Source organism: Seriola aureovittata, chromosome 3, assembly GCF_021018895.1.
Source record: "Seriola aureovittata isolate HTS-2021-v1 ecotype China chromosome 3, ASM2101889v1, whole genome shotgun sequence".
NCBI classification, from domain to species: Eukaryota; Metazoa; Chordata; class Actinopteri; order Carangiformes; family Carangidae; genus Seriola; species Seriola aureovittata.
Window position 1 is genome coordinate 21,916,324 of NC_079366.1, and position 24,300 is coordinate 21,940,623.

General features: G+C 40.2%; 1 protein-coding gene across 1 annotated transcript; it reads left to right on the plus strand.

The window, feature by feature from the left end:
• The first annotated feature begins 402 nt into the window (after positions 1–402).
• On the plus strand, positions 403–13,426 carry LOC130163302 (nephronectin). The gene is made up of 8 exons (XM_056367405.1): positions 403–568; positions 1,096–1,236; positions 9,023–9,147; positions 9,908–10,000; positions 10,132–10,254; positions 10,739–10,858; positions 12,431–12,565; positions 13,218–13,426. Exons 4-8 carry the CDS (start codon positions 9,928–9,930, stop codon positions 13,424–13,426), a joined length of 660 nt encoding a protein of 219 aa, XP_056223380.1. The 5' UTR covers positions 403–568; positions 1,096–1,236; positions 9,023–9,147; positions 9,908–9,927.
• Positions 13,427–24,300: the final 10,874 nt, after the last annotated feature.

The following is a 24,300-nucleotide window of genomic DNA, read 5'->3' on the forward strand; positions in this document are numbered from 1 at the left end:
TTTGATTCAGTTTGTCTGCACCTCAAAAATGAATAATCAACCTGAATTGCTCTTGTTGCCATTTTCTGTTGATAAATTCAACACAATAGCTGGAAAACAAGTCATACCCTTAAAAAGAGGGTGACACCACCCAATGTGTTCCCACTGCAGCCACATGAAGGACTCATTCACATAGTAGCCGACCTGCTCAGGTACCCTTCTCAAGTCTTGTACATTTAACCCAGTGACAATAAAGGATTAAAATATTGATAATGCATTAATACAATACTTAGTTGAACAAATATGGAGATGATCAGCCACTCAGTAGTCCACTCATAGTTGGTTAAGTCCCGCCTCTGGATGAACATGACAGGTGGATCACAAATGACCTGCGCGACCAAGGTTGTGTGAGAGACAGAGATGAGACGTGCTCGTGTAATGGCGACGGGGGAAAAAAGAAAGTTGATGAGTAGCATTAAAAAGTAAACAGTGAGTAAAACCTACCAGCTAACCAACCAACACAAAAGAGTACCAAAGTAGAAGCGGCCGGAAGTGTGGAAGTCCGGTTTTGTCTTTTCCAGCTATCTCGGTAAGCTAGCAGCATGGAGCTAATGTTGTTATTTGTGTGTGAGTCGCTGCGTGGCCTGTCTGTCGAGTTGGTTGGAGAAATGTGCGGCCGGAGTTATCGATTGCTGACTGTGCTCAAGCAGTAATGTTAAAGCCAGACGTTGAAAATGTAAATATTTAAATTTCAGTGTTAATATTTTACTGTAGGAAACGTGAGAGTATGTTAATCTCACTTGAATTTTCAGTGTGGGTGTGGGCATTGCAAACATTAGCAGGGCCATATGTAACATTGATATTGATCAAATCTTTCCTGTTATTGGATCAAGGTAAAGCTTACTACTATTGTCCTAATGGTTATGTTTTTGTATTGTCTAATCAGTATTATAGTGTACAATGATGTATGCTGTTATTATGGTGCAATGATTTAGATATTGATCTTGAGATTGGAAAGTATTTGAAATAGAGTTTAATGCCTGGCATGGAAATGTTATCATTGAGTATTATATAATATGTGATACTAAATGTTACGTTGTTGTTATTATGCTTTAGTGTGAAAGTTGTAAAACGTCCTGTTTGCCAAATCAAACAGGACAGATTAGAGACACCCCTGGAGATGATGGCGAGCCTCCCAGTGTAATTCCTCTTGGAACCTGGAGCCCCGAGTTGATTCGTCGAATATTTCACCTGATGGTAAGGTGGAGCACATCACCAGGACTCCCACACAAATCCACAAAAAGTGCACATTATTCCATAAAACTGTCACAGGACAGTCATGAACATAAAATAGACTGAGAGTGATATCGTGAAGTGAATAAAACAAATCTGTTTAGAGAATTTTGTTGCTACAAAAAAACTAGCACATCACTTGCTTCCTTTAATTTTATAAAATAGATAGTCCTATGATGCAGATATTAAAATTATTTCACCACATAATTTGAGAGAACCAGATGTCTCAAACAAGAAGTCTATGTGTAGTTGCACATGAAAGATCACAGCCCGAATGAGAGTGAGGTAGATGATTTAAAGTTGGTGCATCTGCATCAGCAACATGGTGATGAATGGCATGAGGCTTCCTCCCCTTTTTTTCCATTAAATCTGTTACATTGTCCTCCTGCCACAACCATCACTGCCGTCCTCATCAGGCCCTCACAGGTGTCCCACCCGCTGACCTCGTCCCTGACATTTGGTCTTTAACCCCTCACACCTGGGCGACTCCTTTGCATACCCCTTCCGAACTCTGACCCCAGACTGTCCATCATCCTGAGGTCCCCTGCTAAAAGCATTAACCAACAAACTATAGTCACTTGGTCGTGATGAAAGTCTCAGCGCAGCTACTCATAAATCAGAGAAACACCCTTAAAACAACGATGATGTGTCCATACTTTGACACACAACTTGTGTTTTTATTCTGTCCTACTATGGTTCTTTTTCTAAATCTCAAAATACTATTGGATGTCATGGTTAGTTATCTATTGATTACCATTTCGTTCAGAGTACTTCACACCCGCTCTTCAGATCTTTAAGGTACTATATGTAAGAATGTGAAGCAACTTACATGTGTTTATAGCTTGTAATGTAACGTAAAGAATGAGACCTTCCCCAACTTTCTCAGTTGCCTATAACAGCCTGTGGACTGATTCCTATGTAAAGGACTCTGGAAAAATTTTCAGAGAAATTCCAAATGATGTTAGCTGCAGCGCCAACACAGTGCAACACCAGCTAACGTTAGCTTAGAAGTAATGCCAACCTACAGAGCGTGTGAGAGCGAGAGGAACAGGACGCTGACTGCAGTTCATTTAATGGCCACCGGTGTCAGTAATAACAAGGTTTTTCTGAATGCTACATATAGAGTCTATAAATTAACAAGTTTTAAATTATATCAGTTTCTTGAATTTCACATGAAAAAGAAGGTCAGGAGAAACATTGGTAAACATGCCTATGTATCCAACCAGTCCTCCGACCTGAACAACCGTATAGGCCGTTTTTTCCTACCCTCTGATATGACCAATGGGAGTGTCTCCTGAAATAGCGGCCCTCCAACAGCGGCCTTGGTTGCTATACTAACAGTCATGGCTTGGTTAAATTTTGTCAGTAAAACTACTTGGTTAGGAAGATTGTGATTTGGGTTAAGATAAGTACTTCCTCAATGCTTGTTGTTGTCATGGTTACAATATAAACTGCTGGTTTCACATGGGAATTGAACACCGCTCTCCTGTGTCATATTTGTGTGTTTTGTTGACCCATCCACCCAAACCCACAGTCTCTTCCTAATGTGGACTTTGTCCCTCTTGATACTACATCACCGCATTTTTTCCTTTGCACCTGTCGTAATTACTATAACCACTAGATGTTGCCTAACAACAAAACACAACTATGGGTCATGATAACCTGCTGCACAAATTACCTATGGGCTCATTTTTTTACAGGAGGACAGTCTCACGTATTCGCATGTGTTAGAACCAGATGTTCCTTTACAATTTTCCACGTGTGCTTGGACAAATGCTTAAATGTAAATACATGAATATAGACAAGGAAGAAGTATATATGCAATGTGTTTATCATGCATGAGGGATATAGTAAACTGTACTGAGTATTTGCTGCTATGAAAAGTCAAATAGCAGAAAACGTTTTCCACCTGTCATTTGTTTACTTCAGCACTCCGCCAGTCAGGCAGCTCCTGTGCAACAGGAGCAGATGTCCAACCTTTATATGACGTGGCGTTGTTTTGGTTTTGTCTCTACAGATAAATGAATGTTACAGAAAGATACGTTGTGCTGCAGAGTGGGATGTTCATTCTCAGTGGTACTGGTAGTATACAGTAGCAGCCGTAGGAATGATCTGGTTCAAACATATTACTTAATGCACTTTTTTTTCAATAGCCTATGCAGTCTATTAGTAATTTCCTGGCTTTGATATATAAAGCGTCCCATAAACGTTCATTGTTATTAAATGGTGAACCTAAAACTTTCAAGCCTCACATGTATACACTATACATATATAAACAAAACTAACGTGTCAAAAGCCAAAAATGCATCTATTTCACAGCAGGTGTCTTCTTGAAGTAATTTCTAACATACTTACATAAATACATAATTTTACATTGTTACATTAATGTATTTCCACAAATCTGCATCTTTCTTGGCAAATAAATCCTCTGTCAATGGGAATTTTTCAAAACAAAACACCCAAAAAGGGCAAAAATAAACAATTTAGAGAGTTTAGTCCAAATTAAACTATTTTCGTGTCAGTGTTTAACCCCGAAATGATGGTGAGTAGTTATAAAATTAAGTTTAATTTGACTTTCCAGTGCAAACATTCCTAAAGAAAATTAGTAAATGCATCTGAATTGTCACATTACACCCACTTGTCAGTATTAGATATAAATAAGTAGGATTTAATGAGAGCCGAAGGGCTGTCTATATGTTCTGTGTGATTGACCACCAACACTGTTCCAAGAACCTTATTTTCACATTGGGGGGGATTCACTCCAACCTCATCATTTATGAATGATATTATATGTTTTTTGAACAGGTGGGGGTGGGGAAGGGGCTTTAAATGACATCTGATCTCTTTGTGGGGGCATCCCTTTTCAAGTCTAAGAATCAAAGACCACCAGTGTGTTACACCTCTAATGTGGTCAAAAGAGGAGGAGGAGGATTTGCAGATTTGGCGCTGACACACGCTTGAAAATCTTTATCCTCTCCCACAAAGTCCACGCTGGCAGATGGAAGAGAGCACAGCACGCCGCTCTGATCAACTCCTGCACTTGCCACACACTGTGCTCACACCGACAACGTTTATCATTCTGTTTTACTGTTGACGGCCACTTTCTTTTTTTTTTCTCCATTTCCCTCACTCCTTTCCTTTTTGGCAGGCGGGATTAAGTTTAATTGTATCGTATATGACAGATATGGAGTGAGGTTTGGCACTAATTCAAGGCAGACCATGCAAAGCTATTTTATGGTTTCTTTCCACCTCACTTGCTGATGTGTGGTGGTGACACATTTGACAAAAACCATCCAAGACGGAGGTTTGGGTGGGGAGCTGTGTGCGTGTACACGTACAGAGAAAGACATAGTTGAAAATGAACTGAGACAAAAGTTTTACGCACATCAATTTTCAATTTTCAGTCACCCTTAACCGCGACTTCTTCTTTGTCATCCAGCACCTCATACAATCACATTTTTTCGACAAGTACAATTGGTTAAATCTCAAAACTGTGAGCTTTGCAGTTTGAGTGCCTCTAAGCTATGGTCTCTCCAGCGGTGGCACCCTGAGGCCACCTACCCAAAGTAATCTCATAATTAGCTGAACGGGTTTGGGAGAAGCTGCCAAGTATGTTCCATTTGTTGTTTTGGGGTCAGACAAATTGAGGTGTCAATTGAGAGCAGAACAGTCTGGTTTGCTGTAAACTGGTTAAACAAGCAAAAATAATACAGGCCTTTGTGTGTTGAGGTTTAATCAGTTTGATCTGGGCCTAGAGTGAAGCTGTAGGGAAGTTAACACACGACATCAACCTTTGAAAGATGTTTTTAACAGCTGATGTTCATTCATAAGACAGATGCAGCATCAAGGCATCGTGTGTGTGTGTGTGTGTGTGCGCGCGCGCTTGTGTGTGTGCGCTTGTGTGTGTGCGTGTGCTTGTGGTTCTGCCTAGTGAGTGGACCACCAGGCATCCAGACATGGACTCCGCCTTTGAGCTTAATACAACTGATTGCACTCTGATCAGAGCTGGTAATAGTTAAGGCTTCAAAGGCACTACCTCTGAGGCTGCCAGCAGTTATTTCCGACCCTGAGATCTTCGTCCCAGCATTTAGAAAACACTTAGTCACCCTCTATGTCTTTCACTTTTTGTGAATAACTTTATTTATTTTTACTCTTTTTTGTTTAAAAAAAAAAAAAAACTTTTAATACTGTACTAGCAAGCAAACAAAGACAAAAGAGGAAAAAGTCATTATTTTGTTGCAGGGTATATTATATAATAATAATATTAAGATATAGTATTTATAAACAAGCAAACAAAAATCAGTAATGATGATAAGAAAAATATAATATTACTCTTATATTATCTGAATTTGAACCATATATAATTTTAGTTTGACAGCTCATTTTTGACCTTGAAACAGCAATTGAAAATCTCTAGTCCAGTCCTCATTTGTGCTTGAGTTTTTGTTTCAAGTGGATCTTTTTGAGCCAGCACTTTAAGGACTTCTTAGCCATGTTGGTTTAAAGGGACATGGATGGATGGGAATGATGAGAAGTCTGATGCCACACCCATGTCTGTATGACTGTATACAAAGCTAGAGGCAGGAGACAATTAGCTTAGCTTAGTTTAGCGTAGCTTAGTTTAGCATAGCATAAAGACTGGAAGCAGGAGGAAACAGCTACCCTGGTCATTATGCTTTTTCCCTCTCCTATAGTGCGTTATGTAGCTTTTTGTGCATGTGAACGGTCTACAAAGTTGCAAGGCTCAACTTACTTGCCAAATGGATTAGAATCTATCAGGGCAAAACCCACTATTGCATGAAATGGCTCGTTGGGGGTCCAAGCCTTACTTATGGACCTGTTAACGTTAGTATGTCTCTCAGTGCCGCCCACCTGCAAGCTGGACACTCCCTGCTAGCTTGGCACCCAGCACAGCACACAACTACTTAAAATGAAGGCCAGGAAAAGTTCTTTTTACCTTTGTAGCCATACTGAAAAGACACTGTGTTCTCAGTTGCTTGGAGAAATCTACTTTGTTTACTCTGCCAATGGTAGAACCACAAAAAACTCAGTGGCTGGAATTAATTTTTCCACTGTTCAAACATTTTACTTTAAACTTGGACTGCTTGAAAACCCGTGCACAGTTCAACCTGGATTTTCGCAAGTTATTTCTGAAGAACGCAGCAGTTCCCACATTATGTTGCCCAGTGGGTGACTAAGGTTCACAACCTGTAAATCTGCATTATTTGTGGATTTGTAATGTTTAACTGGGTTGCCGGCAACTCATTCATTAAGGTGAAGCAGTGTAGCAACCTGCACAAAGATAGAAACATGCACCAAGATATAAATGTTAAAATGTTTGTCAATTTTGACATGCTAGCCTATACCTCATTAGCGTTGATAAATGATCCACAATTTAACCAATAATTTCAGTGACTATGAGCACAAAAGTATAATTAATTCACATTACCCAGCATCATAAACCAGCAATACAGTAGGCAGTACTGACTCCCTACCTTCGAAGCAGTGGTGCAGTCAAATGGTATATCTGTTCCTCCATTATTTATATTGCTTTAGTCCTTAAGTGTCCATAGATTGAAAAAAAAGAAAAATCAAAAGGGCTTTTCATAGAAATATTTCAAGTTATGAATATTGTCTTGGGAAGTCCACTGCAGACTGTTAGAGACTTTATTTGCAGCAGGTCTCTCCACTTCTGCCACTTCCCTCCTTCCAGCTGCCTGGCAGTGGGTATGCTTGTTTTCCTGTTCCAGTCCAGCTTTTGAAGGTGGATCGGGTCTTTCACGTTCTTGTTAAAGATCGGACAAGGCAGTACAGAGGCCATTGTAAAAGCCACAACCGTTTGTTTACGGCTGAGCGATAATGCAAGACGTGGGCTGAACATGTAGTTGCCAGCAAGCTGACCAATCAGAGCACACTGGGCTCTATGCTCAGCTGCAATAGGGGGGAAGGGGGCCTTTAAGAGCCCAGGGCTCTAACAAGGCGTTTCAGACAGAGGGTGAATAGATTACAGTATAAGATGTACTGAAAAACAATGTCTTTTTGGAACATTGAAGCATGTAAATCTGTTTTGATAGACATCAAGAGTAAAATGATGAACAATGAATATGACATATTATGCCCATTATATGTCCCTCCAAGATCAATGATGACCTGTAAATGAATCAACAAGAAGTACTAAAAGTCCTAACAGAGAATAAAGACCATGTGATATAATGGGGAGTAAATAGATCTTGAGTGGATATTGTTTTGTCAACCAATTATTTAACTTGTATATTTATTGAGTATTCAGTTCTTTGCATTCTTCAACTCACATTCTTCTGCTGTCTGCTTCTTTGTTTTTCTCCCTGCCTCTCTTTGTCCCTCTCTTTTGCACACAGGTGAGCTGTCACACCTCTTTCTCTCAGCGCACCCTACAATTACACCATGTGACCCCTCTTTCCACCCCTCAAACACTCACACACACTCAAATGCCCTTTGACACAGAATACACCTCCAGAATTGCCTTTTAAACCCACACACATCACACAACGAGTGTCTCCTTTGACAGAGAGAGGGTTTCGGAGGAAAGAGGAAGCTAATATGTACTTAAAAGGTTATAATAAAAACCGTGGTGGAAGAAAATGAGTGAAATAAGGGTCTTTGTGTTGATGGTGCATTTCATTACGTTCTCCGTGGCTGATCATCAGGAAAGGTAAGAATCCATGAAAACAAAAAGTTATTTGATGTCAATCTCATTTTTGCTTTTGGAACTTGTTGGTATTTTTTGAAGTAATCTATCTTTTTTAAAACAATGTATGATTGCTATAGTTTTCCTTCGGATAGTGAAGATAAATATTGCATGATGACACCAAGAATCTGTGCAATTTATTTGCCCTCTTAAAAAAAGAGAACGGCTGTGGATCTTTCTCTCATAGACTGTTGGTGGCCTCCTCCAGTACAGTGTGAGCATGTGAAATGAACCTCCTTGGCCTGTGTCTAATCATTTAATAGCCTCTTATTGCAGTGTGGGTGTGAGGAGATTTAACAGCAGCAAGGAATTAAACTTGTTCAGTGGTTCTGTATGCCATGTAGTTTATTGCACTTTTGTTTATGACAGCAGATTTTAATGAGGGAGAAATTATTACTGCTCGGAATATAAGGACTTTTCTTATGAATGCAAGGGAATGAGGAAGGTGTTTCATAAGTAGTTAGGGTACAGCTGCAGTAAATGGGTTCCAGTATGCTCTACAGATCTGCTAACCTGTTATATGGACGTGGTTATATGTGTAATCAAAAATGTAGCTGCCTGGTAAAAAAAATTAGGCTAGCAAAAACCACACAGATAAAACTTCTGTTTAAAACTAGTGTTATAGTGCATTACATTTACCCTCTAACATTTTATTTGAGTGTCCCACTTCTGAGTGTGAAATTTATGCACAGTATAGTGCAGAGCATAGTCCATAGCATTTACACTACAGCGTGGACAATGTAAGTAATCTGACAGCTACTTTACAGTATGTGTGCATCCAGTGTCCTTATTACATTACTGACCCATTTTTAAAATACCTTTGCTCTAACACTCATTTATGGTATCTCATCTTTTCTTTTTTTAAGAAAACAACATTAAGACCAACTACTGTCTGAAAAACTCTACTGGAAATGAAATGCATTGCCTTACTCCATCAGGGCATCAGTTTCTGTGGGTTCTGTGGCGAAACTGAAACCCTAAAATCTTGACGATGCTTAATGATCTGATAACCTTTTGTCCCAGCCTCCACAGGTCAGTGGAGGATGCGCTGGAGCACACTGGGGGTCGTGCACAGCTGGGACACTGCAGCTATGGTCAAACTATTTCCTGTTGTTCGGGATGGAGGAATGTTAATGGCATTTGTCAGCGTAAGTTACTGTGCAATTTAGTGGCAAAACAACTACGATGACACATTACCTAGAGTTCACAGGTTATCAGTCCAGCATCTCAGCAAAACAACAAGCAGTAGAAAATAGTGAAATAAATGTAAAGAACCTTTGATCCTTGTACTTTTTTCTTTGCACATTTTTTCATTCATTGCATTTCATCCTCTATTTTAACATATAAATGTTTATCATCATCAGTGGCGGAAAATAAATATGTGATTGTACTCAGATACTGTATTTAAGTATAGCTTTATGGTTTCTAATTTCCCAACCAACTAGATTAAAGTACTGCATGTTACATATGCATCACTAATAATCCATATACAGTGTGAAGTGTGTACTTTTTCTCTTGATACAGGTAAATTTAGCTGATTTTACTCTTGCAAAGTAGTGTTTTGAATGCAATACTTGAAATAGAGTTTTCTGGATATCTCTATATTGCTAGTGCATCAAATGACTATATGCAAAAGATGTCACTCATATTAACACACTCTCACCGCTCTCAGCAACACTGCATCGACCTGCAGTGTGGGACTGTTTTCACTGCACACTACCTGCCCAGCACCAAACAGATAGATAGACATATTTAGAGACTACCCGGTGAACATAGTGGAGTATCTAGCCCATAAACAGATGGCCAGAGACATGACCATATCAACTTTATAACATGACACGTGTTAGTGTTGTGTTTACACATTTTACCATTTATATTGTGTTTATATTGTGTCCATTCTTACCGCAGCAGTGTGCAGGAAATCATGCATGAATGGGAAATGTGTGGGACCAGACAAGTGTTTATGCTCCAGAGGCTATAAAGGACCACTGTGTGATGAAGGTAGAGTGTAACTCACAAAATCATTATCAGGCTTATGGTTTTAATTTCTCAACCATTACCTGTGTTGTTCTGCATCATTTACCACAAGGATTTCTATCTGCTGCTTGAATAATGTTTCATATTGACTCCAGATGTGAATGAGTGCGGTTTGCCGGAGAGACCATGTTCCCAGCGCTGCATGAATACACACGGTAGCTATCGTTGTTACTGTGAACCTGGATACATGCTCAGTGCAGATGGATACACCTGCAGCAGTGAGTAATTTCCTCTTTAAACAGAACATTTAAAACTAACAGGCCAGTATTTAACAATCCAAATGGACTGACAGATGATATTTCTGATGTTGCATCAGTTTTCCACAAAAAGCCATCTGCCATCTTTATACCATAATTGGAGGTTAAAGTATCTGAGGACTTAGTCCTTGGTGTACCCACCTTGGTAAGCTAACATAAATGTTTACGACAGAAATTCACAGTTTATATTATAGAAAGAGATATCATAACAGAGCTTTCTGGTAATGGGGTATTTCAAGGGGAAAATGCAAATGTGTGATTTATGTTAAGATACTGAGTTTTGGTTTTGAATAGAGTTTGGTCACCATCTTTATTTATAGTTCTGTTACCAGTCCCAGTGTTGCAGAGCCTGTACTCGTGTGTCGTGTGTGTCCTTCTCAGCGGTGATCCAGTGGCCCATTTCTCTGACCGATCCTCAGCCAGTGTTTCCCTGTTTGTCTTCCAGGAGAGGCCGCATGTTCCTCTCTGCGCTGCCAGTTGGGTTGCCAGATGGAGAGAGGGGGAGCGGTATACTGTCTGTGTCCCCCCGGCCTCCACCTGGCCGCTGACAACAAGACCTGTGAAGGTAGTGCCTCTTTAGATAGAAACACCCCCTCAGCTCATTACTATGGTGAATCACCATAGCTTGATGCCTCACATGTTTAGATTTATACTGCATATCCCATTTATTTATGGGACATGCAGTATCTGTTTGTAGTGGCTTTTAATTTAAAGCTGGCTCAATCAATGGCTCAAATGACTGTGTGCATTGTGAAAGGGATTAGTTGCAGTGACAGTCCACAGTTTCGCATGCACATCGTGTTAACTGGGCCTACCTGCAGCTAACTTGCCAATGCCACATCAGCAATGTGTCTGTCCATCCAATGGGGGAAAAAAAGCCTTTAATTACCTCTCCTCAGTGTCCAACCGCTTTGTAACTGAAGTCCCCCTCGATAACTCGGCAGCAGGCAGATCCTGTCCTGTAATGAAGTGAGCCTTCGCCAGCCTCTCTCACGGCTGTTAAGGAGACATTCTCAAACTGTGGGAGTGTTTATGGTGGGAACTATTCAGCCTCCAAAGCGAAGCGTCTCACCAATGCTCAACCATACTTTAAAGTTGACAAATACAAGGAACATGGAGCTGTAGCGTTGTTATTTTATATACATTTCTTACATCAAGGTAAGAGGTATTTGAGTTACCAGCACATTAGGTACATAGGTGGATAATTCCAAAGCAATCCAATATAAGAGCCCATTGCCACTGACATGATCGGGAGCTGGGCAAAAATATTAGAAACATCTTTCAGATTAATGCAACATATTTTAGCACCACAGCCTGATGGCTTCATTACCGTAGCCTTGAATCAAGACCTCTTTGACAGTCATTACATAAATTCAAAAAGAAAAATTAAAAAAAAGGATTGTCTTTCTAGTTTTGGACAGTTTTTTCATCATTTTTTTGAGTTTTAGTTTTTCTGACATTTTGTTCAGGACTGTCTCGAAAAAGAGGTACCCTGATCGAGAAGAGACTATTAAAATAAAGGTCAAATAAAATAAAATAAAAAACTCATAATACATGTGCTGTAGTTGGATGTGACAAATAAAGAAGCAGTTCTTCAGTTATAATCAGTATAAGTTCACAATGATCCCAACTGGCTTGAGGTGACTTTAGAGAACTCCTTATTTATATTCATTATTAAGAAATGCACAGTAGCCTACTAAAGAAGAATGAGGGACCTCTTGGGGGACTTAACACTCTAAGTAAAACATTTGTGCATTTTGGTCATTCCTTGTTTTTCAACAGCAGTGCACCTTTCAAAGCCTCAGTACAAAGAGGTGGTTGCAAGGTCAAGGTACTCATTTCTGCCCCTCATGTCTTTTTGAAGGTAATTATTGTTTTGAGCAAAGACAAGAAACATTTAAGCACCTTGTCCTTGAGAAGTTAGGTGTGTGTGTGTGTGTGTGTGTGTGTGTGTGTGTGTGTGTGTGTGTGTGTGTGTGTGTGTGTGTGTGTGTGTGTGTGTGTGTGTGTGTGTGTGTGTGATTTTTAAAAAGGTGAGGGTGGACTGGATTGTGTGGACAAGAAGTTTGGACTGTTGTGTAATGAAATTAGCCAGATGTGTTGCTGATGTTGGACATGTGTTTGTGTTTTGTTGCAGATGTAGATGAGTGTCAGCGAGATGCTGATGTGTGTCCACTACAGCAGACCTGCAGGAACACTTTTGGCAGCTTTGTCTGTGTGTGCCGGGATGGTTTTGTGATGGGGACAATCAAGGGCTCAGTGCAATGTCGAGGTTAAAAAAAACAAAACAACAAAGTACCCCTTTCTGTTTGTCGTTGTTGTATTTGATTTGCTTTTTGGAACACTTACATCCAGTATGTGGTGGGGAGGGAGCAAATGGGATCTCATGCAACAGAAGTTCTCCACAGGAATCATACCACGGATGTTAAGATGACGTGTTATCCATCCTAGACCACTAGGTCACAGGGACACCCATGTGTGAGATTTTTTTAAGCCACATTCAGATCTGTTCCATGTCAGCCCTTGTAAATGACTAAATGGATCAGAGCACAGCTCCACATGTTCTCCTCATCTGCGTTAATTGGCAGAGAGAGGGATCATGTGAAGATGTGCTTTGGCAGCAGAGGATCTAGAAACCATGTTTATTTGATGAGCACTCATAGCTCACCCACTCAGCTGTGGGCTCACCCACAAGCTGTTTTTATTTTCATCCATCCGATGAGCATTGCAACATTATCTCTTTAGCAGGTTTGAAACAGACAGTTCTGAAAACCCTTTGCTCTCCCCATACTGATTCGATATGACTTAGCTACGAAGCAGCTCGAGCGTACCTCATGCTCTGGAAATTAAAAGAAATGATTAAATATCTGACAAGTGTCAGTCATTGATAAACATTTCTAATCTCCTTCTCTTCCACTCCACAGATAAGGATGAATGTTTAACTGGGTCTCACCGGTGCAGCCGCCACGCTCAGTGTGTCAACACAGATGGTTCCTACACCTGTCAGTGTTTGGAGGACTACTTCGGCAACGGACGCACCTGCTGGCCCAGGAGAGCCCCACAGTCCAAGGCTCTCATGTACTTCAACTACAAACTCTCCAAAAGGACCAAGCAAATACAACCTTCATCTTAGAGCCACGCTTTACATCCTACATGGCTCAAACGAAAAGGACATACAAACATTAGAGAACAATTTAAAGGTGTTCAGGTAAGAAAAAAAATGTGAGCAAAATTGAGGACATTTTCCACACTCAGAACATGCTATAATGTCGAGTATTTTGCTAAGTAATGTCAAAAATCTTTGAAACAACAGGAAAGCTTGTAGCCACTGAGCCTGTTATTTTTCCCCCTCTTCAGCAAGGCTGAGCCTTGAACACCCTCAGCACTACTGGTTGCCTGTTTGTTGTGTGTTGAAGAAACCTTTCATTTGAAAAATGCAACAGGACCATACTCTGTACTTTGCTTGTGTGCTTCAACCCAAATGGACGGTGATGACAGAGGGGTTTTCCTTACGACATCACCAGTGTCACAGAAACACCACCCCTTTTATTTTATGTCTGTACTTTGTCCAACAAACCACTGTGCAAAAGAACCAAATGTTGCTTGTGCATAGTTTGTTATTTATTAAAGATTCCATTAAGTGTGAGTTTTCTCCATGAAAAATGCAGTTTTGTTAGAGTACAGCAGAATTTGTTAATAAAAGGCTGACCTCTGGTGGTTAGATAAGGAAGCATATCTCTAAACCTGGGAATTTTGGTGAAACAAAATGCTGTGAAAGGATATTTACTATGACTTGTAAGTGGACCATATGATGTGTCTGTAAAGGGTTATAATGATGTTATTTTTCTGACTACCCAATTAAAATAAAAAAAAGATGGGTGAAAAATTAAACATAGTCAGTTTGAAGGCATTTGAAACACAGACTGATGTTTTCATACCTCACTGTTTATCCTCTGCCCTCTTCCTCTGTTGTGCCACAGGGAATGTTTTCAGACCCACTAAGTCACACACAGGGCGGACTACCACACAGCAAGAGAGCATAGACAGGTCAGACCAACCAAATACCAAGTATCTTTGTCTGTCAGCAGCTGTCTGGAAACCTCTTCCTGCGTTCAGAGAGCACAAGAATGGAAATTGAAGTTTGTTTTTGATGTTTTCCTTCAGGTCAATTTCACGTTTCCTTCCGAACGATTAGGATCGTGACCCTGGGAGAGGGGGAATTGCAATACTTGAAGATAATAACTGTAATGATAGGAGATGGTGGTAGGGGGCACTATGTGTTGTGTCAGGGCCTCAGTTGTAGTCCTGCAGGCTTTGGAGCGCTATGAGAGTCGAGCTTGCAGTGAGAACAAGCAGCTGCTGCCTGCTGAAGGGCCCTGCCACTGACCCTATTCATCCCAACAGCAGGTGTCACATCAAGTCCCCGCCTCAGCCTCACGCACACACATTCACACATGTGCTCCTCACACGCACACACACACATACACCCATCTGCAAAATCACCGAGCCTCGTGCACGTTTACACACACACACACATACACACTCGTGTGTGTGTGTGTGTGTGTGAGGGGGGACCTGGAACTACTTACAGAGAACAAAGAGGGAAATCAGAAAAAAATGCAGCCTCTTCGAATAAATCTCACCACAATGCTGAGAAAAATCCCCAACCTCACCCCCAGAAACGCAAGAAAAACCTGGTTTCTCTCTTTCAAAGCAGTCAAAAGTGTCTTACAAAAGCAGAAATAGAAAACATTTTAGATAAAAGGATCCAGGCCCCTTTCTGAAAAGGACCTCACACCAAGTTGTGTGTAATTCCTACCAGAAACTGGTTTATTTACCAAAAAATAATAAGATTTAATGCCAAAGCACTTAGGCTACAAATAAAGGACAACAAGTGGTGGGTACACTGAAGGGGGCGAGGGAGAAAAAGACGACGCCGGGGTGGAAATTTTCCCTTTTCTTCTGCTTGTTATTTTCTGGTCCTCTGTTTACACGACACACAAGATTTCGCATGGAGGAGTAGCTACAGGAACAGTGGCGCTAGAGCCGTGCAGAATAGCCTCCGCAAAATAAAAGAAAACAATAAACATGTCAGAGGAATTTGGACATCTGCAGTGACACAAGCTCTCACACCGAGGCCATGGCAATTTCACGAATCAAAGCGCTGCTGCCTCGGCTTTCCTTATATAAAGCAAAATCAACATTTATCCTGAGAAAGTGAGCAATGATGCTGACAAGTGCATAGAGCCAATGACAATACAATAGCAGAGATGCTAGGAACAACCGTGCCACCCACGTTGCTGAAAGACCATGCTTTCAAACACCACCACTGAACTGTAAAACCACTAAAACCCCTGTCTTGCCCATACTGTCCTTTTCACTTTAGTCTGAAATAAGCCAGTCTTTTCTCCCCTGTGCTCCATCAGAGGAGGCTTTTCCACGGCAAATTCTGGTATTATGTTCCTATAATGTCAGTATAAGGAAGAACACAGTGCAGTGTTTCCATGAATGAATTAAAATTATAAATGCTGACCAATCCCACTCAGGGGAATGAGCCAAAGTTTGAACCCTTGGCGTAAAATTATAAATCTTGTTAGGAAGCCATTTTCTCTTGCTTGCCTCTGCCTACAAAATCTGCAATAGAGTAGAGAGAGTGTGACAGCTCGCTGCCAACAGCAATCTTCCCAGATCCCTTTTATATACTTGTGAATGTGACTAAAATGAGCTGAACTAAATAAAGCTGAGCTTGTTTGGTTCTGTTGCCGTATCATTCCTCGTATTCATGAATCTGTGCCAAAAAAAAAATGAACAAAATGAAATGAACTGGGCTCATTTGTTTCAGTTTAGAAATTGAAATAGAATCACATCACAGCAGCTTAACTGACCCACTATACCCAATTTTGCCACGGGGATAATTAAAGCTTCCGGTTATCTTAAAGGCGGCAGTGTCCTCTCAGTCACTTTTAAATCACATTATGTGGAGTAAATACATGTGAGTCACTCTCTTCTGTGTGACCCCAGGAGGAAAAAAAAAAAAAAAAAAGCCCATGTGCATCCACGCTTTCTTGTAATTCTCATTCATACTAATACAGTCCTGATGAATGTTCTGCTATGTGGTGGGTAGTGTGTGTGAGGCTGAAGGAAAACCTGATGTGGAAATATCCGCAAGACCTCAAACGTCTTAAAAAGTGAACTCCCAGACACCCTTGTTCAAGCTACGCACACACACACACACACACGCACGCACACACACACATACATCCTCTCTTTCAAAGGCACTGAGCTTCAGTGTATCAGTGACCTTAATTCTTGTTTCAGGTCCACATGATGACTTTGAACTCTGTTTGAACAGTAAAAAAGCTGCCCTCCTTTCCTCTCCTTTCTTCTGTCTGCTCCCATTCTCCCCACAAGGTACATATAACAACTGGAACAGCCACATCATAACATGAAAGTGGAGACTTGACCTGACCGGAATTCACTGTGCCTAAATCATTCTTAATATGAGAGGCGAGCAGCCTTGTTCGGGGGATTATCCTCGATAGAACAGGAAAGATTTCCAGCTAATCTATATAGGAATGCCCACTCCGGAGAAGGTGAAGGGAAGTGGCTGGGACCAAAGGTTTTTCTCCTAGAAGCCAACACACTTCATTATTCTTTTGTGCAGCAATTAGAGCCCAACCGCTGAGAAAAGCAATATATTTCTGTTCTTTCATAACGTGTGTGTCCTCAAAGGTAGAGAGAGAGGAGGTTTGCTTCATGGTAGAGCAGAAACATTTAGTCAATTAGTTGATTAGTCGACAACAATCGCAACAATTGAAGTAATCTGTCAATCAAAATTGCAAAGTATACTAGTTCCAGGTTGTCAAATGTGAGGATTCACCACCTCTGTGTTTTATATTATTGTGTGAACAGGTTTAGGGTTGGGGCTGTGTCGGATTGAAGATAAATTTGATGGGTAATCATCACTTTTCTGACATTTTACACCATTAATTCATTAATTAATTGTAGTCAAAAGATGAAACACTGATGAAAATAATTATATTTCTGTGATCTCTTGGTCCAGACAGAGCACAAAAGATGGACACAAAATCAGGATTGTTTGCCACTTTCATTATCATGACAGAAAAGCTTTTGTAAGTTTTTCTATAAAAAATAAAAAATAAACCCTGGTGACGAACCCACAGATTATCCCTACGCTCTACGGAGAATTTGAGCATCTTTCGGCTTCCTTGTTTTTTCCTTGTTGCAGCAAGTTTGCTGTTTTGATTCACCAAGCTCATGAGGACATGAAAGCTCTGATAAAGCCGCTGTACGCTACCTGCTCAGCAGACATACACAGTTAGTTATTAGCTGGTGAACATAGTGGAGGATTTAGCATTTAGCAGCTAAAGAGCCAGATATTTCCCTCAGGAGTCAGCAGAGACCAAAAACAGAGCTGAATATTGTATTTTAATTTGAATGATTACCACAAGCAAGACTTCAGATGAATTTTAATGTTTAATTTTAATGTTGCTCTGTGTCTGCCAAATGTAGGCTATGAGTTATCAGTTGTCTGCTAACCAAGCGCTAACACTGCAGTGACAAAAACTGCAGTTTCTCAAATGGCCACTGGAGGAGGCTGGAGGCTGTGTCCAAAAGCGAGTCAATCCCCATAGAATCCCATGTTAAAATCTCCAGTTTTACAGCAGAAAAAAACATGTTTACAGTAGCTAATGGTAACTGTATGTGGGTGAATTTTCATTATTATTTTTTTTTTTTACTCACCTGTTTACATTTTATTAAGACTTAATGTTATACATAATTGGGGGCATTTTGCTTGAGTGACAGGTGGGTAAGCATATGCTTGCCACAAATCAGCATGCACCGAAGTCTTGGCTTCACACACTCTTCAGAAACCTCTGTGTGATGTCACGGAGGCTACGTCCATCTTTGTATATAGTCTATGCTGCTAACATGTTTCCCATATCAACTTCACAGGGTGATAATATGCCAGTGTTGCGTTTACAGCTTCACCTGCTGCCCCCATGTGGACAAAACATCAATTGCTGTAGCTTAAATCAGCTCTGTAAAAATTACAAAAATGGTTAATTTTGTTCACAGCAAAGGATGTACAGTAACTTAATTCAAATGTACTAGAGAGGTCAGCTGTGGGATTGGAGGGATGGGATGTATATACTGCATATGTGAGTCTGAGAGAGAACATGCATCTGAATACATGTGTGTGTATATGTGAGTGTTTAAGGAACATTCTGGCAAGAAGTGAGATGGGCAGAGTTTTAATTAGTGCTGTACTGGAAGCTCGAACAGTGGAATCGTTGTGGAAAAGGCCACAACAGCTGCAGTGGCTGTTTGCTGGCTATTTAACAGAGCTCTCACTCCCACCGTGCACCCTTCCAGCTATCCCTGTTTCTCTCTCTTTCTCCTCTACTCCTGTGCTAGTTCAGGTGTCTGGGGCAGCTAAGGAAGCACTGGGTGGCATCCACCCAGACTCGCCGAGCTGGCAGCAGTCACTATGTTGAGGAATGTATGAGAGGGTTGCTGGCAGGCTCGCTGCTTGGCAGGTTGTCCCGCTGGGGAATCACTCAGTGAGAGCGCACTGCAGCCAATTCCCTGTCAGTGGCCGGTGATCTCACAAGGGCAGTAGTCGGGGAACATAGACTTAGACACAGAGACGGACTGTAGTCATGCTGTGTAATACCTTCCCATTCACTCTGCCTAACCGCCACCCCACCCTGCCCACGGGGACACACTCTAAATTTTCAAAGTGGAACTGAGAAATGAAAACAGCATGTTGCGCTAAAAACTTCAATGGGTGGAAATTGTTTTATTACTGTAGAGCTCAAGTTGCATGTTCATTACACTTGAGTTGTTGTCCAATTCAGCCATTCTGACAGTGCAGAACAGGAGCACGGCACAAGATGAATTATATGTTTACAGTATTTAGGCACAGACATATTTTGATGTTCTGTTAATTGCTGCCATGTCTATCTTATGACAATGCAAAGGAAACAATATGTTGCTCAAGAAACTCCCCCATTTCCCGCTCCATTTCTAAACCCATACAAGCCAGGCCAAACCGAACCTCAATTTCCACTTAAGCTAAACTTGAGGAGGAACCGACAACCCCAAAACCTCACCTCAACCTGACCGCACTGCAACCACTTCTGGCAGTCCGTCCCATCGCTGAGATGTTATGAACCGTTGGTTGAGATATTGTTTTACTTTAGGCTTTACTCTGTCTATTTTGGCACCATAGAAATCAACACTGTCCTCCGTGTTAGCTCCATGAATTACTGGCAAACCATTCAGTTTAAAAAGGTTCTTGAAAAAATTTAGTCTATTTTGACGGAAAAGTTTAAATAATTTGACATGGAATGTTTCTTGAAGCCTGAACGAGAGTCTGATTTTCCATCCAAATGAACCAGTGTTTAGCTGTGAGCCAGGTGCTGCCAAAAGAGACTCTCAAAGGCGCCTTTGACACAACTTCTCAGTGCATGAAAACTGTTTGCGGTGCAACACTGACCTCTTATGGAAAATCAGAAGATGTGCATATGAAAAAAATGCAGAAAAATACATGTCTCTAATGTTCCAAAATGCATGTTGAGAAACCAGTACTATTTATTTTTGGATCAATTATGTGAAAAAAATAGTTTATATGGATGTAACATGCAATGTAACATTGGTTTTTAAAGTGCACCTGCGGTTCATCAAAATCAGTCTCAGACATCTTTGGACCAGATCACCAAAATTGTAACAGTCAGTTCACATACTTACAAATTTAAGCACATGGTTTTTGTCACACAACCTGAAATTTTTTATTTACATTGGAGGATTGCAGCTGGATAACTGCTGACTAATATGAAAACTATTGTCATTTCAAAAGTCCATAAATCATCTTAGTTTTCCTCCTTGCATCAAAGTTCCTGTGATATTTAACCTGAGTGATTGATAGGAAGACATTTATTGACATGGGTTGACTTTCTGACTCCATTTGATGAAGTCTAGCTTTTCATCTGTTTTTATCCTACACTGTCTGTTTTCAACAAATGATGTTGTTGCTTGCCACTGACCGTGCTTTCATCAAATAAACCCCAGTCATCCGTCATTCTCATGTGACATTAATCAATGTCATGGAGATTCTTCCCTCTTAAAAAGGAATCTCCTTTAAATAAGAAAACCACTGCTGTCGTTAAAACACTTTTTTCACATACAGAAAATATTCAATCCTGGAGAACAAAAGACAATTTGGATATATGTTGTAAAACTGCGACTTTGCAGGTTTGTTAGTAAGATTGTTAAATGTCCATTGACAGTGGGGAAGCGTGGGTGCCATGCTGACCAGAAAATATAAGACCAAACTAAAGATGTGATCATTGAACAGCTCAGTATGTTATGGCTTTAACACTGTGGTCCTTTTGTCTTTCTTAAAATCTTATTGCTCTTAACTTGTATCATGGGCATAAATTACAGATTATTGGCAGCAAAAGCTTCTCTTTCCCTTGGGTTTTTTGGCCATGCAGTTGTGGGTCAAACTAAAGCACAACAATAGCACAATTGCTGCTTCCATTCTCCCCAGGAAAATTATAAACACCCTTCACATTTTGTTGCACATGGCGTCTGTTATTTTTGAGTGATTTGCGGAGACCCACTCATGCAGGAGCTGTTTATTTTGGTAGTGTTTGGGACTTCCAGAGTTTCCTTTCTGTTTCTCATTAGAATAGTTTTCTCTCAAATCTGACTCATCTCATCAAAAATGAATTGAATTGAATTGAACTGTCTTTTGCCCCTTTATCAAAAGTAGATGAGGGAAACATTGTAAGGATCCTGGCTTTGAGACTCAATAGAAAATGTTCCCCAGGGCTCTTTGGTCTCAGGCGTCTCAGGTGAATGGACATAGTGTATAGCAGATGCAGCCCGGCAACACGCTCAGTCCATCCTTTCTAATTATTTTAACGCTTGAATAATCAGGTGACCTAGTGCTGAAGTGGGAACATGATAAATCTGGAACAGGTTAGGGAACACTGGCTTTTAAATACATTGCTTTTTCTTTGCTTGTTTAAATAGAATATAATGAATAGTAAATGTTTTAATAAACTTATGGTTTGTTCATGTGAGAGTTATTATTTGATAGGTATTAGGCCCATCCAAAAGATGGAGCCTACCAATTCATGAATGAGTAATGTTAGAGTTGTTAATGCTTTCTACAAATATTATTTATGAAGGTGAATATTTCAGAATTTATTTCTTGATATAATAACACAAAGTTTATCAAAATGGCATTTTCCAGCACTGGAAAATATGAATGCACCATTAAGCTACTTGATGTAGCCTACAGTGCATGGTACTGAAAAATATTGCAATGAGCAATCTTTACCACCAGGTAGCGCTCAGAGTCTACTTCTAGATTTGTTGCTCCTCTGCACCAGTGAACAGTTCCATCTGCTCACGTTATGTTATGATTCATGTATACAAAATGAGTTTCATCAAATAACTCTTCCTATCAAAGCTTAATCATGACTAGTTCATGATCCAAAGACTTACTAAATGTATTAAATGTATCTCTGGTTCTTGCAGTAAACCTTGGACATCCTGATTTGAAACGTAACCATGCATGGAACCTTTCAGGATTGTTTTGCTACTGTTATGTATAGCAGAAATTATATTTTAGCTACATTTTTGCTCCTAAAAAGATGATAATTATAGGTGTCTGCTACATAACCATAGAGGAACAGTTATCTCTCATTTTCCACAATATCAGGAATCTTAAATTGTTGATTTGGCTGAGGGGCTGGTCACTTAATGAATATTTTAAGATTAAATGAGGAAAATGTTCAAGTCAGTCTTGCATTATTTACTTATGTGGATTAGTGTTAGTGCTCTGTATTTGCATTGAATCATTCGAGGGACTTTACATGTCAAATATAAATAGGGCTGTAGATATGTTTAGGGAAATCAGTTTCCTAGTCTTACTGGGGTACATTGCAAAACAGGCTTAACTGTGACTTAGTGCTTCTAACCAAACATAATGCAGACGTGCCTTTTTATTAACCTTTGCCATTTTTGTTTGTTTGGGACTCTTTGACAAGGTTTAGTTAACTTAATAAGCTTTCATCTGATCCTTTTTTGTGAAGATATAGTGATGGTATTTTGTATCAAGCTCACCGGACAAAGGAGAAAAAGTGTAATCCGCAGAACTCAAAAAAAGCACATCAAAGGAAGGTGTATCAACTAACTGGGTAGAGCAGGAGTGTTGCTCTGATGACCTGAGAAGAAGGGCTGCTGTAAAAGGTTGTAAAAGATGGGGATCTCGTTCTGTAAAAGTCTGATCCTGTTCAAGTCCCTATTAAACTTATCAACCCCCTCCTGCCCCCATTAAACACACACACATACACATCTGACCTGGTCACGTGACAGCTGTAACCACAGAGATCAATTGGTGACATCATCACAATGTCTGGATACAGTTTCTGTCCCCGAGTGCAAGTGGGGAGGGAATTCCCATGTTGGCCGTGTGTATGCTTTCCTTCACCTACTGCTGTGACCTGCTGCTGTTTTGGTTTCAAGTAAGCACTGGCTCAGAAAATAGATTAAAATCATATTTTTAGCAAGTTGTTTGCAGCCACATTTGCAATGTGGTGGCAACATTCATTTCATATTGTGTCATGACACCGCAAAGCAAATGCCAGCACACCCCCCCGCTGAGTTAGACAAACTTAGCTATGTATTTATAAGTGCTGTATTCCAAAACATTTTCACTCATTTGTTTCTGTAAATGACCAGAACAGAATTTGTTTCTTGAATTTTTCAAAATATTTAAATAGTTAGATGTTAAAATGACCATGCAAGCAAATTAAAAGGTGGAAAGAGGAGCGCTTAATACAAGACTCTACAGTCACACTAGCAGTTGTGAAACTGTAATCACGGAGTTGCTTTAAAGGATAGTTTCACAGTCTGTCTTAAAACAATGATCAGGTGCCCATATGAGCATTGAAGTTTTGCATGCTGTAATCATCCCCTCTGTTCATACTGGCCATTAAAAGATCACTTCTTAATGCTCTCTCACAGTGTAAGTGACAGGGGACAAAATCTAAAAAGATGGTAGGTTTGGAAGAAATCCACTTGATTCAATTAACTTAGACTGCTGAAGTTGGAATATTGTTTTGCACAAAACAATGACTATGGATTTTGTCCCCATCACTTGCAATGGAAGTGCATTAGGGATCTTCCAATAGCCAGTATGAACAGGAGGAATGATTGCAGTGACCAAAAACTATATTAACTATATTGTTATAACATATGAACCTCTCCTTTAAGCAAAATGCTAACATCAGCATGTTAACAAGCTCACAAAGAAAATGCTAACATGCATATGTTCAGCAGGTAAAGCGCTTATCACATACACCATCATGGGTGTGTCATTAGTTTTGCAGGTATTTGGTCATGAACTAAGGTTGTGGACAAATTTTAGATTTTGAAATGCCAAGTTTATTACAATCCATCCAGAGGGGGACATGTGGATTTCTGTTCCATATTTATTGGCTATCCAATCAATAGCTGTTGAGACATTTCACTAAAATGTCAACCTCATCGTGGCGCTAAGTCAAGGGGTCGTTAGGATTCATGCTCAGGGGACCTTGAATGTCTGCGCAAAATGAATGGCTCTTGGGAGATTTCAGTCTGGACCAAAGTGGTGGACCAACTTCAGACCAGCATTGCTATCCCTGTAGAGCCACACTACTAGTGTAGCTAGAGCAAGAGGTAAGAAAAAAAGTGTGTAAGCAAACAAGAAAAAAATGTGTTCATTTCCAAAATTTGCTTATAAGAAGTTTTACTTTGAATAAACAGGAGATAAATATTTTATTTGTTGTATTAAATAGGATCACGTTTTGCTGGAAAGATTCCAAGGATACATAATCCAGGGCAGCAGCAGCAGCAGCAGCAACAGAAGCAGCAGCTAACCTTACACTTGTAACAAAAGATAAAGTATCCAAAACATGTGTCCGGACA